This window comes from Chelmon rostratus, chromosome 18, assembly GCF_017976325.1.
Source record: "Chelmon rostratus isolate fCheRos1 chromosome 18, fCheRos1.pri, whole genome shotgun sequence".
Taxonomy (NCBI): domain Eukaryota; kingdom Metazoa; phylum Chordata; class Actinopteri; order Chaetodontiformes; family Chaetodontidae; genus Chelmon; species Chelmon rostratus.
The window spans coordinates 22,513,377-22,530,810 of record NC_055675.1 but is presented as its reverse complement, the minus strand read 5'-3'; the positions used below and the strand labels follow the sequence as shown (position 1 = coordinate 22,530,810).

The window sequence follows — 17,434 nt, the reverse complement described above, 5'->3', positions numbered from 1 at the left end:
ATTGACATTTGTCCCATCGACCGCTGAACGCAGCATTGGCGCTGTAGTCATGCGGACCAGCGACGCAAATGCACACCAGCACCATGTTGCATTTTGTATCCTGTAATAGCTACAACATGTTAAAGATTTAGTCCACAGGGACCTGGACTTTACACGGCGAATAGTTAAAGGGTTTGCATCTCCGTCTTTGGTCGTTTACAGCCATAATTCAAGTTACAGCCAGCCATCATTTTTTTGTTCTCAGTGAAACTAAAAGAGCTTCATTTTTAAGCAGGTCTCTTCTTGACAGCAATAAATTGATGTAAATATAAATGTATCTCTTATATCTTATAAGACACAATGGATTTGTGTTATTTCGATTGCATGAATTTTGCTTTATATGTTTTGTACTGTGTCCTGTAAAAATCTGATTAATTTTTAAATCTTTTGAGAAGATCATGAATCTCTTCAGCCACATCCTTTAACCTGACGTGTTTGCACATAAACAATAACACTTTAACAGCCCTGGTTTAGTTCATGATTTCAGTTTGAAGATTAGGCCTATATATTTTAGACTGGCAGAATTAAACAAAAATCTTTTTAGACGCAGAGAAATGTGTATTTTTCAATATCAGGTATATTTTTTCTTTTAAGACTGAACCTGTGACAATCAACAACGTTTTGCTCTGATACATTTTTCATTTATTTTCAACATGGCATAAATCTGCTTTTACATTACCGTGTGTGAAGAAGATTGATTTTAAGACATAATTCGGGATCTGCACTGATGGAGGTGAATATCTGCAACACACCCTCACACTTCCTGAAGTGCAACTGACACACCTGAAAAACACGTGAGCCTAAAATCGTACAGGAAAATGAATGTAAAATATGTTCATTTACAGTGGCGACATTTTAATAAATTATTTCACTTATAGTTTATGTGAGAAAAAAAATCCTTCAAAGCTTAAAGACACGTAAGCTGATGTGTTTCTGTGGGTGAATGTTTGGTCCAGGAGGATTGACCCACCGCAGGTCCCGCTCACACCGGAGGATCAGTCACGCTTCGCTGTGGGCAGCCTGTCGGTCCTGTCCATTAATAACAGCTGCAGTGTGCCTTATTACTGTCGCTGCTCTCCATGTTCGAGGCTACAACTCCAGCCTAATTAAAACCTCCCTCAGAAAAGCCCGCATGTGGTTTCCTCCTCCTGCCTCTCGGAGCCGCAATGAAGGAATTCCTCGGTTTGTTCTGAGGTGTCACTGCTCACAGAAATGAGGTCTCGGCTGACTTTTCCCCGCGTCGAGTGAAGATCAGGGAACCGGACCTGTCGACTCTCACCGGCAACTCCTGCAGCATCCTCCACAGAAGACAACAAATGACCTTTACCTCTTCCTTTTCTCAGACGGGACACCGGCCGGCGCCAGGCGGAATAAATGGATAATAACGCTGCGAATTCGGAGAAATCTCAGCTGATTCACGAGAAGAATGCGAAAACGTATTCTTTAAAACTCCAAAGGTGGGAACATGTCATGTTTCATATTGCAGCTGCATGGAGAATAATGCATGTGGGAACAGGCGAGCCTGCCAAGTTACCTGTGCGTGTTAAATATGACATATGATTTTTTTTAAATGTGCAGGATAGAGAAGAAAAAAGTATGAAAATATGTCAAGTTTAAAGAAACGGAAATAAAAAAAAACATTATTGTCATTTAGTTTATTTTATTTCATTGATTTGATTTTCTTTATTTTGGAGGAAATTGAGCAGCTTGAGTTAGAAAAGTGGATATTTTGCAGCAGCACATCCTGATCTCTGCAGGATGAGCGCAGGTCGCTGCTGTGAAGCTCGTGTGTAACCTGTGATGGGAGCAGTTGTTACTGTGGTGCATGTTAAGCAGGCTGCCGCTCTTGCGGGCTGTTTTATGTGAATGAACAAATTCATTTCCATGCTTGGCTTGTTTCTGGACAGCCTGTGACAAATGGCCCCGGGGCCAGTTCACTGAGCAATGCTAAAAACTCATCATCTGTCATTAGGGAGGCATGAAGCAGCTCCCTGCACGTCCAGTCTGCATGGGACGGAAAGGAACGGAAATCACCGATGAATAACAGCAAAATACACCTGCAGGTGGAGGCAGACAAATAAATCCAGAGAGGGTTATTATCTTTAATGTATATAAATATACATATTTAAAGGCATTTAGAAAAAAAAATATCTAAGAGATGGAGTCAAAATTATAAAATAATAAAAAAGGAGGAAGATTTGACAGCAAAGCCACTGAATCAGTCTCATTCATCTGATACACATAAATCTTAAAGGTTTTTAATATGAAATAAATGATGCCTCTTCTTTTTCGAGCTATGATTATAAAATCATAAAAACATATGAGATAAAAAATGAAGATTTAAATTCTATGAGCTCGGGCTCGTCTGTCGGCCTGTTTTAGCTGCTGCACCAGATCCTCTGCAGCTGTTCAACATCAGGCCAGCTGCTGCACAAACACCTGCTGGCTCTCTGCGTCCTTCTCAACAGCCGCTTTAACCCCAGAAATATGGGCCGACATGCGGACGAGTGAAGTCTAATCCAGGTCAAGTATTTCCCGTCGTCATGTCTCACAGCATGAAACCGGGTCGTCCGCAGGCCTCCCGACGCGCCTGGTTTTACCCACCTGATCGACACCTGGTCCAGGCTGCACACTGAAGGTGGCAGGAAGTGAACTGATCCCTCTGATAAACTCTTTAATGCCCCCACCTCAGCTGCTTCTCACCTTCCAGAGTCCATCAATCCACCACGTTTAAAACATGTGAGGTGATTCATCTGACAGCGCGTGCTCGTGCAGCTGCGGACATTTAGGCCTCTGAAAAATAACAAAATATCTTCCGGAATGAGAGAAATGATTAAAGTTCAGAGAGGTGGAGCGTGTTTACTCCAGCGCGTGCGTGCGCGCGCGCGCGTGACAGAAAGAGAGAATGAGAGAGGGGTGTACATATGGCAGATTTCATGCACCATTTGCACCGTGTGTGTGCGTGATTGCATGTGTGTGTGTGCGCGCGTGCGTGTGTTTATTTACTCATCTTTAGCGCTTTTTTCCCAGCTGGCAGCAGAGCGGGTTATTGTCAGAGCCGGAGGAAGAACTCAGGCCTTTAACTTCAGTAGAAATACTGATGCCAGTGTGGAAACATTACAATATTACACAGAAATATTACTGAAGTAAAAGTATTATAATCAAAGTGCACAAGTTTAAAAATTAAAAGCACTAATATCTGAATAATACATCTCAGTGGATTCTCATTACTGATGCATTCATTTGATGTTGCAGTGGAGCTAATTTCAACTACTAACTGAAATCTTAATTTATTGATTTATACTTTATATCAACAACGTGATTCTGCAAAGTAATGACTAGCTGTTTTATAAATTAAACATAATGGAGTAAAATGTATGATGTGTTTTCAAAATATAGAAGTATGAAGTAGTATAAACTACAAATGCTTAAAAAAGTACAAGTAAGCCTGCATCAAAACTGTACTTAAGTACAGTACTTGAGTAAATGTACTTCTTTACATTCCACAGAATAATCTAAATAATATAATCTGCAGAATTAAAAAACAATTTAACTTTTGGTACCATTTCTGATGAGACCCCCTTTGGTTTCTAACATGTATGTTTATAAATGGTTAATAAATCATTCAGTTATAAGCAGTTAATAACAATTATTAACCAATTAACCAAATAATCCACAGAAAATTAATTGTCAATCGCTGTTTATTTTCCAAGCAAAAATCAAAAGATTCTTTGGTTTGAGCTTCGTTACTGTGAGGATTCAGACAGCAGACAAGACGCCATGTTGGTCTTTATTACATTTCACTTTTTCACATCTTACAGGGGAAATGATGAATTGATTAATCAAGTAAATAATTGGTGGATTAATTGATAATGAAAATAGTCTTTAGTGTTAGTTGCAGTCAGACTCACATAATTAATAATTAATAAAAGAATTTCAGGAGTTTCTGTCAGGCCATCAGTAACAGTTTGTAAGTCATCAATAACAGGCTGTTATTAATTGATCAGACCAGCTTCTGTTCTCGTTGATGAGTTGGTCCAGATGCTTCATGATGATCTAAAGAGCAAAAACGACCAGAGCTGGAATCAATGATTATTTTTCATTTATCATTTATCTATAATTTTTCTCTTGATTAAATGATTAATCTTTTGATCAAAAAAATCCCCAAAACACCAATCACAAGTCCTCAGAGACCAAAGTGTCGTCCAAAAAAATAAAGATATTCAGTCAACCCAAAATCTCTTATTAATGGCCAATAACTGATACTTTTCTTGAGTATTCCCATTTTATGCTACTTTATACTTCTGCTGCAGTACAATTCAGACATTTACGACATTTATCTGACAGCATTAGCTACTGGTCACTTTTCAGATGATTTGATTTACTAAACATATGAATAACCGATAAATATGATGCATTATTATCTTGTTTTTTAAGTTCATCACCTTTTGTACATGATATGTATCAAACTACCCAACAGTATACACAATATATACAGAAAATGATGATAATTTGACGACTGGTGAAGTAGAGGTTGAGACGTACATCACATACTGCAAGCGTAACGTCCCTAGTCTCGGTCGCAGTCCTGGTTCTGGTTCTGATCCCGGTTCTGGGCCTGCACCTTTGTTTCACCAACTTTCCAAAACCTCACACGTTCTCCCTGACTGACCAACAGTCAACAAACTCAGTATGATCAGTTTAGAAACAGTTAAAGCTGAGATAACAGATGTGGACAGATTTTTGTACCAGTTACATAAAAAATACAAATCTGAAGTCAGAAAAAATCTGAAGTCATGACAACTTATGGTACAAACAAGCAGAAAACTCCAAAAACATAGAAAACCAGAGAAAACATTTAGACTGGACAGAGTGTGTAAAGCCCATCATTCAGCTGACTCAGATCACAGACCCTCCCCTCATTACATCACTTACTGTCGTATTACTGCGTCCTCATGATGTTACCCAGCTGTATTTACCAAAGCCTATTTGTTGGATCGTTTCCTCACTGATAATTGTGATTTTTCTGGCAGCATAATGGGCTAAGGGCTAATGGGTGTCTGGCAGGAGATGCTGGGTCTGCCCCCCCTCCCCGTAATGACCAGTGAGGCCAGCAGACTTTTCATGGCTTTGGTCCCCAGCCTCATAACTTGCACCCTAATGTACCAAAGATGAGTGCAACGAACTGTTCAAACAGATGCAGCTATAAAGATGGTCTGCCTAAAACAAATCATTAAATTGAATAAACAGTTAAATCATTGTTAAAATACTGTCAATTTCAAGAGTCACAAGTTATTGATACTCTATAAGTTATCACAGAAAACATTTATTGGAAAGTGTTGACTTTGACAAGACAAACAAACCACTGGTTTGACTCAAAGACTTACTAACTAAATAAAAGACTTACTTAAAGACTTACTAACTTCTGATAAAAGCACATATAATGTTTGCCATTATAGCTTAGCATGCTGTCATGCTAACATTTACTGATTAGGAACATAAAGTAGCGCAGGTTGATGGGAGTGCCATTCGTTTTTCAGGTATTTCGACGTACGACAAAGTGTTAGTCAACCTGAAATACTGACCAGATGATGGCGCTAGATGAAAGGGGATCACCAAAGTCATTAGGATGCACCCTCTGGGAACCTGAATGTCTGCACAAAACCTGATGCCAGTCCGTCTGATAGCTGCTGAGATATTTCAGTCTGGATCAAAGTGGTGGACCGACCACAACCATGAGGCTGGTTCCAGACCTCTGAATCTCAGATCTTTTCAGCATTTCAAAAACATCTGCTCTGGTCGCTATATCGCTGATGGCTGTTGCCTTGGTTACAAGGTTGTGTTGGAGAGACTAAGAAGTGGACGACATGCTCCTGTGCCAGAGTCAGAAAAATAGCTGATATGAAGGCAGCTGAACAGGTTGCTAGAGACCCATAGTGATCAATATATAAAATATTGTTGATATGGCAGACTGCAGCGATATTTAAATGCTTGATGGTTATTTTTTTCAGTGGACAGCTCGTCTGAGGGCTCATATCATTTCACAGATGACTGAATATTCCCTCAGGTCCCTGCACTGCTGACACTGACTGTTGGTGAGCCAACAGACACAACACACCTGCCCTGCAGGATATTCACTAACAGATGATCTCTAATATTTAGACGACACAACACGCGCTTATTGCTGCCAAACAAGAACTTAACGCAGCATCTACAACGAGCTTGATTCAGTGCCTCATATACAGCTACATGCTAACACGCTGCTGTGGGCAGGATGATCGCTGCAGGAAGGCTCAAACCACTTCGTCAGACATGTGAGATTAAATATGAGCCGTAAGGCAACGGCAATAACTGTAAAGCTCTTTATTGCCTTTGGAGTGGTTCATTCAGCAGTTCACGCTAACGCTTAAACAAGAGCTAACCCGTGAAGACAGGTGCCAAATGTGAAGGAAGGGGAGTAACTCAGGGTTCGGTCTCGCTAAAAAACACTTTGACATTTGGACACGAGGAGATGGCGATGAGCTAACACACCTGTTCTTCCATCTGAGCGAAATAATATGAAGCTTAAGAGCTGTGAGAAACAAAGAGCAGCACCACATGTGAAAACAAGTTAATGTGTTCAAACAGTCCGTCTTTATTTCCCAGAACAAGTCGGGGAAAAGACGGCGGTCAAAAACAGCTAAATGTTCACCTCATGTTGTGATATTTTGGTTGGAAAGTAAATATCAGATATAAAACATTTTGTCCACCGGCATTATAACAGATTTGTTTTCCAAAGAGTACCGACTGCATACAAGAAAACATCAGTGAGCTCCATCGGCTGAAATCTGACTCATCTGAAGAGTATATGAGGCTAAGCATTAGCATTATCTTACATTAGCTGACTACACTTATAAAATCTGTTAGCGTGAGTCATCATTTTAGCAAAAAAATAAAAAAATTAAAAATAATCACAATTGCCAGCAGAAATGAGAAGCCTGCTTTTGTTTACTAGACTTCAAGAGGACTTTGAAGGGTCAGCTGATGAGTTTTAGCTCAAAAAGCACAAAGCCAACTCACACAGCGCGAACCTTGCAGCTAAATGCTAACAAAACAATCATCTTGTTAAAATAATAATGGAAGTGATTAAATCCACTTTCCAGTTCTGTATAAATGTTCATTTATTTCAGAAAATGAACAGAAAAAAAAGACAAACTAGTGAAAAAAACCCTTTATGAGAAAACCTACAGATGCTAGCTAGGAGAGTTCTGTCTAAGCTAGCATCCACTTCTCCTGCCTTGATAATGTGCAAAGCCTCCATGTTTTGTCACTGTTTTTGTGGGTGTTCTGTGGTTTGTATTATCCATATTCAGCCGTGGATAAATGTTTTAAAGACAGTGAGTCTGTTTTATCGTAATAACAACATGCTCATGTTTGAACACAATGCCGCCCTCAGGTTTCAGAGCTCCACTGTGTATATGTGCGGAGGCTACGTGTGTGCTGTGCTAATGTACATGTGTTTGGGGGGCGTTTGCTCTCATGTCCCAGTGGTATAATTGAACAGAATCTGTTTTCCACTTGGCTGCTTCTTTTCAGCTCGGACATCCCCTAAGACGTGTGTGTGTGTGTGTGTGTGTGAGATAAAGGCTAATCATGAAACACTGGCAATCTCCCATGTGAAGTGTGTGACATTAAGTGTGTGTGTGGTTATCTCAAGTGAGCCCAAATTAGTTTTTTTCCACCTCATTACCCGCATCATCACAGCTCTCCCTCACTGCACATGGCAAGAACTGCAACCTGAGTGTGTGTGTGTGTGTGTGTGTGTGTGTGTGTGTGTGTGAGGAAAATGGAGAAGTCAGCGTTTTGTTTTGTTCTCATGATGAAATCCAGGTTACTTTGTTGCCAGAGGTGAAGCAAACATGCGTCATTCCCAGGCCGAACTGTAAATGCTTTGGAAATCACTGTAACCAACGTTAAAAAAGCTCCATAGACAGATGTGATGCTGTTTGATTGAAACCATACAGATCAATAATACTGTAACTGTAATTGGGAAGGCCTTGATCTAAACAGCTCAATGGATGGATGTCCATCCGTCAGTCGCTCCAGTCCAGACTGAAATATGTTAACAACCTTTGGATGGATCGCCAGGAGACATTCATGGTGCCCAGACAACGAATCCTGCAGACTTTGGCGATCTGACCACCATCATGTGACGTGGGGGTGAGCATGCTAGCATGCTGATGTTAGCATTTAGCACAAAGCACCACTGTGCCTAAGTGCAGCCTCACAGAGCAACTAGCGTGGCTGTAGACCACATATGTCAAACTGATTCCATAAAGGGCCGTGTGGCTGCAGGTTTTAGTTCGAACCAAGGAGGAGCATAGCAGGCCAACCAATCAACATCAAGAAATCAATTAGTTAGCAGCTGAACACTGAGATCAGCTGATTAATTGATTCCAGCCTGGTGTGCTCCTTCTTGGTTGGAATGAAAACCTGCAGCCACACGGCCCTTTATGGAATAAGTTTGACATGCCTGCTGTAGACTATTAGTCTTCTTTGATGCTCTTTGTCAACCGAAGAGATTTTCATTTTATGGCTGTGACATCAAAATGTCAGACAAGCATTAAATTGATGAGTTTTAGGTCAAAAGGCATCTAAGGTCCAACTGGCCTCAACCTATCTGTGAAGATTCTCCTTCATCCAGGTCCTGGTGCATCTAAGTGCTGTATAAAGCCGACTGGACTTGTTTGAGGTTCTAGAAGACCTCTGATTCCAGAGGCTCCTTCAGTTCTCAGTCCCAGGCCTCTATCCTCTTGCAGGATCGTTCACACCTCAGGTGTTGTTGAGGTCACATGTGAGTCGTTGACCCACCCAGTCATGATATGAATTTAAAAACTTTAATTGCAGCCTTGTCATCAAAAAATTACATTTCTAAAAGATTTATCCCAGAAATAACCTAAATGTCTGAATCGTTTTGGACCTGCAGATCACCAGATCTGTGCTTACCAGATAAAAAGCCAACTCAGCTTAAAAGGAGGAGTCTGTTTTCAGCCCACCTCACTCATCGATTCCACCTCGCTCTTCAGTGGTTGACCAGTCTCGCCACTCTTCCACTATAGCGAACATTGATTGTAACACACTTAATCAGGATAAGATCTGTTTCCACTTATTGTGGCTCTTCTAAACAATACTGTGCTCTGCAGCAACAGTTACTCAAAAAATCAGTTCACTCGATGCTCAGTATACTGAACAAATCCCAATGCCAATATAAGTCCCCAGAAGTGTGCTACTCACAGAGGCTCTTCATGAACACACACCTTCTGTATCCCCGCAGCTCCTTTCCAGACTCCAAAGAGCAATATCCCGACTTCCCTTTTAAGAATGGAGGCATGGCCGGCGCCATCGAGCTGAAGCGGCCCGTCGGCGCCCACTGCCACGGGACCAAAGCCTTGGCGTGCGAGGACAGCGTGGACAAGCTGCTGGCCAAGAAGAAACTGTACATCGCTTCAGCCGTCTGCCTCGTCTTCATGATTGGCGAAGTCATAGGTAACAGTGTTCATATCACAAAGTCACTGCTTCTGAAGGGAAACAAAACCCTCTCACACTGATGTGATGTCATGATAATGGAAATACTGCTCATGTTTCTCTCTCAAACAAAGAAACTGCAAAGAACAAAGCTTCAAACTTTTTATGGCCAACAGTATAAAATGGTGTTTTAAATTCACTGGCTGATTGCCCAGATGTTTATGATGACATAAAATAATATCGCGTCTCTTTTACCTGAGGCATTACTCTGCATCTGAGTATTAATATATATCACAGTTTGTAGCTGCATTAAATTACAGGTTTAACAAACCTTTAAATGGCTGAGATAGGTGTTATTAGAGGTTGAAGGTGTTATTGGTCAGAGGACAGAGTCCTTATCAGCAAGTTTTTAAAGTCACATTCTTGATAAAACAACAGCGATGTTAAAACCTTTAATGCAAAGACTCGGCTAGAAGTGCAACAGCTGTAAAGCATTAGCTCAGAGACGTGAAGCCAACCTGTCGCGGTTTCCCACAGGGGGCTACCTGGCCCACAGCCTGGCCATCATGACGGATGCGGCCCACCTCCTGACAGATTTTGGCAGTATGATGGTGAGCCTGTTCTCCCTGTGGATCTCCTCCAGACCGCCCACCAAAACCATGAACTTTGGCTGGCACAGATCAGGTGAGGACGAGGGATCGGATACCTCTGAGCGGATGGATGGAGTGAGGAAAGACGGATGTTTGGACGGATGGAAGATTAGTATTTATTGATTGATATATATATTAAAGAATCACTGACTAACAGGAAACAGTTCTTGGTTAAAATCTTGCCGTTTTAGTCCAGTCCAGTCCCTTTCCCTTCCTTCAGGTGGTGCCTGTTGGCAGGTTTAGAACTGCTCTTTGTGGAGAAGCTGCATTCAGTTCATTTTCAGTTTTTTCCATTCAGATTTTCTGCCCGTCTAATATTTCAGAGTAATCATTTAATTCTTAAGTTCGTAACATCTGAGCACAAAAACTGCATCGTACCTGACTCCCAAATGTGGCTATGAGAGCTAAACACACTTTACCTTAAGAAAACACATGCAAATAAACCAAACATGAGCAAATTAAGAAAACCTCTTCACCAACTGGACAACAAAACTGAGAAAACACAAAGACAAAACCAAAAAACCTACATTTTAGCTCATTTCCCAACACCACAGAGAGCCGACTTCAGTAGCATCAGTCATAGACCTAAACTAGTCTCAGCTGCGTTCGGCACTTTTTACTGTCCCCTGGAAACAGTTTCTTCTTGTCTGTGCTACTTGCAGTGTTTCTGTATGTTGTTGCCCAGGTGAAATCATATTATACTTAAAGTATACTTTCTGCAGAATGTGCCAAGTACACTTTGTGCTATTTTTGTTGCCTTCAGTGTATTCAAGTAGTCCCTGAGTACCACTTGAGTAATACTTGAATATACTTGAAGTGTAAATAAATGCTAAATTGGCACATTTTACAAACTGTCAGTGTCCTGAAGTCCACCAGTGAAATGTGTTGGAAATATAATGGAGTGAAACTAAAGAACACTTAACTACAGTACTACAAAGGACCTAAAATAAGTATACTTTGTAATTTAGTACACTTTTTAAAAGTACACCTAAGCACTATTTGAAATACCACTTTAAGTATTGCAGAATTAGCATATTTATTTCAATACAATTAAATAACTTAATGACATCTGTTTAGAAGTAAACTTTTTAAAAGTATATGTGAAGCATACTCTGGATTAAGTACAAACAGTGAAAGTGCATTTGTATTGACTTTTCTACACTTCAATTATATTTCTAAGTTGCTGAGTGTGAGGATGAATACGACGTTACACCTGTGCTACCTGTGCCTGGGTCTCTGTTGTGAGCGTATGTTTTGTGTCTGTCAGTGGTTTGACAGTGACGCTCCCCCTTTGAGGGACTTCATGTGTTACTGTGGTGTTCAGACAGACCTGTGATTCTCCTGCACTGAGCGTGATGAACTGTTTCACTGCGTTGAAGTGATCAGGACTCAGGCCTCTCCTCTCTCCGCAGAGATCCTCGGAGCGTTCATCTCAGTCATTTCCATCTGGATCGTCACGGGGGCTCTGGTCTATTTAGCCATCGAGAGGATTGTACGCAACGACTATGAGATAGATGGCCACGTCATGTTAGTCACCTCCGGGTGTGCTGTCATCGTCAACATAATGTGAGTGGTTCTCAGCAGAATGGATGTTAATGTGGTACATGACATCACTACGACAAGGCAAAAATTCAATTTAAAGCTGCACACTTCTGTGATTTTTTGTTGTGTGCAACAAAGACGCTTCTTTAAACGTCATTAATGCATCCATGCATGCGTGTCAGAATGGCAGGTGTGTTAATGTGAATGCTAATTCCAGAGCTGCATTCAAGATGTGCAGAAGATCACAAAAACTATATGGCTAAATGCTAATAAGATACTACGTTAAAGTACCTCTTTGTTTCTGCAGCATGGCCTACATCCTCCATCATTCCACCACCTTCCACGCCCACGGCAGCGGTTATCACCAGATCGACGAGGACGGGCGGAGTCCCGTCGGCCACTCCCACTCGCTCCTCAGTGGCCACGGCAACACGAGCGTCCGCGCCGCCTTCATCCACGTGGTCGGGGACCTGCTGCAGAGTGTCGGTGTCATGGTGGCGGCGACCATCATCTACTTTCGGGTCAGATATAGATCACGTTCATGTTAGGGTGAGACTGAAATGTCAGTTCGCTGATGTTGGCGCTTTAATAAAAGTCAAATACGATCCTTCCGCCCTGTTTAATGCAGTTTGACTGGAATTACAAGTATGAGCTCCTGTTATTATTCTGGTTTCAACTAGTTAATGGTCTCAATCCTGTTTCAGGAGCTTTTCTATAACATTCATGTGCACTGAATTGATTTTTCATTTTTCAGGATCAAAATAGTCAATTTACTACATTTTATTAAGTATTTTCTAAAATACATAATTCCAAAAAACTCACTTTAAAGGGTTATTTTACTGTAAAAGCATCACAGTAATCTCAAATGTAATTTAAAGACATATTTTAATGAAGTGGGGGAAAAAAGCATGAATGCTTTCGTTCACTCTGCATCCTGTTTATTATGGATGAAAGGGTTAAATATTTCCATCATCGTGCAAGATGTTCCCCTTTTTGTGTTTTGCCCCCGAGCACTTTAGCGGTTTGTGACTGTGGAAAAAACACCATCTGATGTCCCTTTAATCTCCTTCAAGTCTCCATAACCTACTTTCTCTCTTTCAGCCTGAGTATAAAGTTGCAGATCCCATCTGTACGTTCCTGTTCTCCGTCTTTGTCCTCTGCACCACCGTCACCATCCTCAGAGACGTCTTCAGGATACTCATGGAAGGTGCCTCACTTGGAGATCAATGAACTGATTTTTCTCTGATACTTAAAAATGAATCTGTTATAACAAAAACACACAGTGTAGTAGTTAGTGAAGTTTGACATTTGGGAAACAGACTTATTCACTTTCTTTCTGAGAGTTAGATGAGAAGATCGATACCACTCTCATACTTGTCTGCTACATATGAAACTAGCCTGCTGCAGGTTAGCTTAGCTTAGCATAAATACTGGAAACAGGGGAAAACAGCTTGCCCAACCCCGTCCAAAGGTAACAAATCCCTCCAACAAAAGCTCACTAATTGCCACGATATATGTTTTTTTTAATATTATTTATTATTTTTTTATTTTATTCACTTTATTGATCCCAAACTGGGAAATTATTATCTGCATTTCACCCATCACTGTTTTTGAAACACACACATGCACATGCAACATGCAGTGGAACACACAGGAGCAGTGGGCTGCCGCATCAGGCGCCCAGGGAGCATATATGGGGGGTTAAGTGCCTTGCTCAAGGGGATACTCCACCACACCTGTAGAAATCTGGTGTAGAAACATGACTCGTTAATGGAGATGGCTGAAACCTCAGTAATCAAACATGTTGATTTTAATTGTTAGCATTTGAGGTGCTGGTAGGTAATTTTCTTAGCCTTTGAAAAGAGCCAGGCTAGCTCTTTACCCCTGCTTCCAGTCTTTATGCTAAGCTAAGGGTGGCATCGATCTTCCCATTAACTCTTGGCAGGAAAGCAAATACACACATTAACCAAAATGTAGAAGTATTCCTCCAGGAGGCTCAGGATGAAGAGGCATTTATGACTAACACACAGATGTTTCACCCCCCCTGCAGCAGAGATTAAGCTGCTAAAGTTTGACCTCATCTGAGGTCAGCGTCACGTGATGCTGTGGGCTGTCATGTCCAGGTTGACTAGGTCTCTGTAGATGTCTGTAGATGGCTGGACTGATGTCAGATCACACACACATGTTCTGCAGTGATTAGCACCAGGATTTTGATGAGTAAGTACAAAAACCTCAGTTGGCCGTTTCAGCTTTTTGGTTTCTGTCGAACAAAGAGCAGCATCACAGATGGCCACATCCTGGGGATGACTCAACACTGTTTGGGACATTTTGAAATTCTCTTTTCACATCACTGAACTTCCTGAAGTCGACCCTCCCAAGAGGGCAGAGCCAGAAACAGGCCTCTGGTGTCTACAATCAGTGTCTCTATAAAATAACTACAGGCCACTTGGAAAGCAGTGAACTGTGCTGTACGGCTCTACAAACCTACGTAGCTAATGAAACGTTTGGTGAACATGAACACGAATAAAAACAAGACAAACAGGCTTCAATTATCCTCAGAAATGTGAGGTCGGTGTCTGCAGCCATGCACACGAGCACGTTAGCAGACGTGTGATTGGAGCTGCTGTGCTTTAATTTGTGGCCTGCTGTTTTTCAGGGTCTCCTAAAGGAATTGAGTTCAACTCAGTGAAGGAGGTCCTGCTGTCTGTGAAGGCTGTGAAGTCTATGCACTGTCTGCACCTCTGGGCTCTGACTCTGGGCCAGGCACTGGTCTCTGTTCACCTGGCCATAGGTAACGTAACACACCTACATCTATGACCTACACCAATACTGAGGACTGAGAGTAGAATAGAAGTTTGTGATTTTGTGCAATAGAAATTTGTGCTTTTTAATAAAGTTGACTTGATGGTAAAGTCAGCACTGAAATGATGTTATTTTGCCTTGTTTTTACTGGTCAATGACTTCACCACATTCAGTCCAGTGGTGGAAAAACAGATTTCACCTTCAGCTGACCTGTATTGTATAAAAACATCATTAAAGGATAACTTTCGTTTTTTACAACCTGGACCTTATTTGTAGCATTAAATACGACCATTTACTCACCCAGACAACTTTGGTGGCATTTGGAGTTATTTTGAAGAAATTAGCCCCAGAGGAGCGGCGCGTATATCCGTATAATGCGAGTACTCGGGGCATCCATGCGCAGCCTCTATATAACGCATAATCTGCTGAAACTCGTTCATATTCCAATATTTAGTTATGATATGCTGGTGCTATTCCCCTCTGAGCCGGCGGTCGGCTAGTTTAGCTGTAGTTTGGCACAGCTGTGGTTCGTTATTGCGTATTCGTAGCCGACCACCGCAGAGTCAGCCGTGTTGTGGCTGGATGCTCGCAGCGCGCGGCGTTCGGTAATGACATCATCCACGTCAGAGGTAGTTGCCTAGAGACGCCGGATGTTGATAACATGCCACCACGGGCTCAGAGGGGAATAGCACCAGCATATCAGAACAAAATATTGGAATATGAACGAGTTTCGCTGCAGATTATGCGTTATATAGAGGCTGCGCATGGATGCCCCGAGTACTCGCATTATACAGATATACGCGCCGCTCCTCTGGGGCTAATTTCTTCAAAACGACTCCAAATGCCACCAAAGTTGTCTGGGTGAATGGTCGTATTTAATGCTACAAATAAGGTCCAGGTTGTAAAAATCGTAAGTTATCCTTTAATCTAAACGTGCATCTGGGTGAAATTAATGTGACTGTGGAGAAGAACTACATGTTCTCCAGTCTGATCGCTCATTTCATGCAGATTTCAAACCTGATCTCTATCAGCACAAGGTTCATCTCGTCCTTTAAACATGTGTGAAACCAAAAAGAAGAATAGAGAGATTAAAGTGGCAGAACAACATCTCCTAAACTGTTTTCCACTTTCTCCTGTCGCGGCAGACGAGGGAGCCGACGCTCAGTCTGTGCTGCAGGAAGCCACCGATCTGCTCCACACCAAGTTCGGTTTCCACAGCATCACCATCCAGGTGGAGCTCTACTCTGAAGACATGAGCCACTGCTCCCACTGCCAGGACCCCAGTGACTGACACTGACACTGGACCGGACAAGACTGGACCCTACAGGACACGGACCGGGGCTCATTTCCATCCCCTCTGGGTGAGCTGGACCAGCCTCCTGTTGACGGAGTAGAAAGAGTTTTTGGTTGTGTTTGCCATTGAGTCACAAGAAATTAGACAACGAAATCACCCATGTGTGCTGAAGCTCCATGCTAACATGGAACAGACCAACTAAACCCTAGTCGCTCTTTAAAAGGGGACTCCAGTCCTCAAGGTTGCACAGTTTTTAAGAAATACTGGGACAATTTCTCGAGGCTTGATGAGGTGCTGGACTGTAAAGAAATCTGTCAAGACTAAAATGTAGGTCCCGTCCTAAAAATGTGCAACAGAGCCACGAAACCTCTTCCAACTTATTTCTTTCTTGTCATCTGAAATTCTGAGCCCCCGTCACCAAAACCACTAAACACAAAGACCACATTGCAGGACTCCACATGAAATGACACTCACTGATAAATGTAAAAAATATCTATAAAAGCGAGATGTGCTCACTAGACTTGTTAGCCGGCTAGCAGCTAGCTCAAATCAAAGCTGATTGACAAGAAGCATTTTACCTGCGTATGTGTCCTTCAGGGTTGTTACGTGCAAGACGTCCTGGGAAATAAGCTGCCATAAAGTTTGTATTAATATGATCTTGACGAACAGCAGCAGCATCGTCAGCATAAAAGTAGAAACAGGACGAGGTCACGAGTGCATTGTGTGCTGTGTGTCGGATGATAGAAGCACCACAGAACCGAATGTTTCTGAATTTCTGTTTGATTTCTACATCACTAAACTTTTAAAATAGATATCGAGAGTAAATTCAAGCAATGCAACAGATTCTATTTATGCAAATATTTCAGGAGAAAACTGGTTTGAGTTGTTCAGTCTCTTCCAGCTGGTGACGCTGTACGAGAGCAGCTGCTGCTGGTTGAAAACACTGCCTTACTTCTACTGTTTCATGTCAGTGAAGGAAAACTGCCAGATACGCGACCACATATTGTTCACAATTACTCTACAACTTTGGGTCTACTACTTATTTTCTACAATGACTTCCCGGATCATGCATCCCGCACATGGCTGTTAGCAGAGTGTGTGTGCTGAGCTGTTAGCATGGAGCACCTGACGTAATGTCCAACAGCACACATGGATGACTTTGACGTCTGTTGTTTCAGCACTAGCTTTACCAAACGGCTCATCTGCCAGACGCTCACTTCACAGCTCGCAGCCGTTTACTTGCTTTCCACGAAAGGTCAGACATGAACCTGCAATGCCAGCTCGTCACCAGTGACATGTTTTCAGAGTTTTATTTGCTGGAAAGGTCTTTCTTGACATATATAATCATATCTACCACACTGACAAAAGCTGAGAAGACTCTAAACCTGCTAACTGGTTAGAGCTGTGACAAACAAATGAGAACATATGGCGATGATTAACTATCTGAAGGTGTCTTGGAGCTTTTCAGGCAATCCTCACAGAATATGTCACAGAAGATATTTCCAATCTTATGGAGGCACAGACTGTTTGGTTTGGGGAAGACCTCGTCGGTGCTGGTCTTAAAGCTGACAGTATCCTGGTCTAAATCCTGGTCTAAACTGTT

General features: G+C 41.9%; 1 protein-coding gene across 1 annotated transcript; it reads left to right on the top strand.

Annotated features, from left to right (window-relative positions):
- The first annotated feature begins 1,413 nt into the window (after positions 1–1,413).
- On the top strand, positions 1,414–15,828 carry slc30a2 (solute carrier family 30 member 2). Its single transcript, XM_041959058.1, has 8 exons — positions 1,414–1,496; positions 9,353–9,564; positions 10,081–10,227; positions 11,606–11,759; positions 12,043–12,256; positions 12,837–12,942; positions 14,392–14,526; positions 15,683–15,828. The coding sequence occupies exons 1-8, from the start codon at positions 1,414–1,416 to the stop codon at positions 15,826–15,828; spliced, it is 1,197 nt and encodes a 398-aa protein (XP_041814992.1).
- Positions 15,829–17,434: the final 1,606 nt, after the last annotated feature.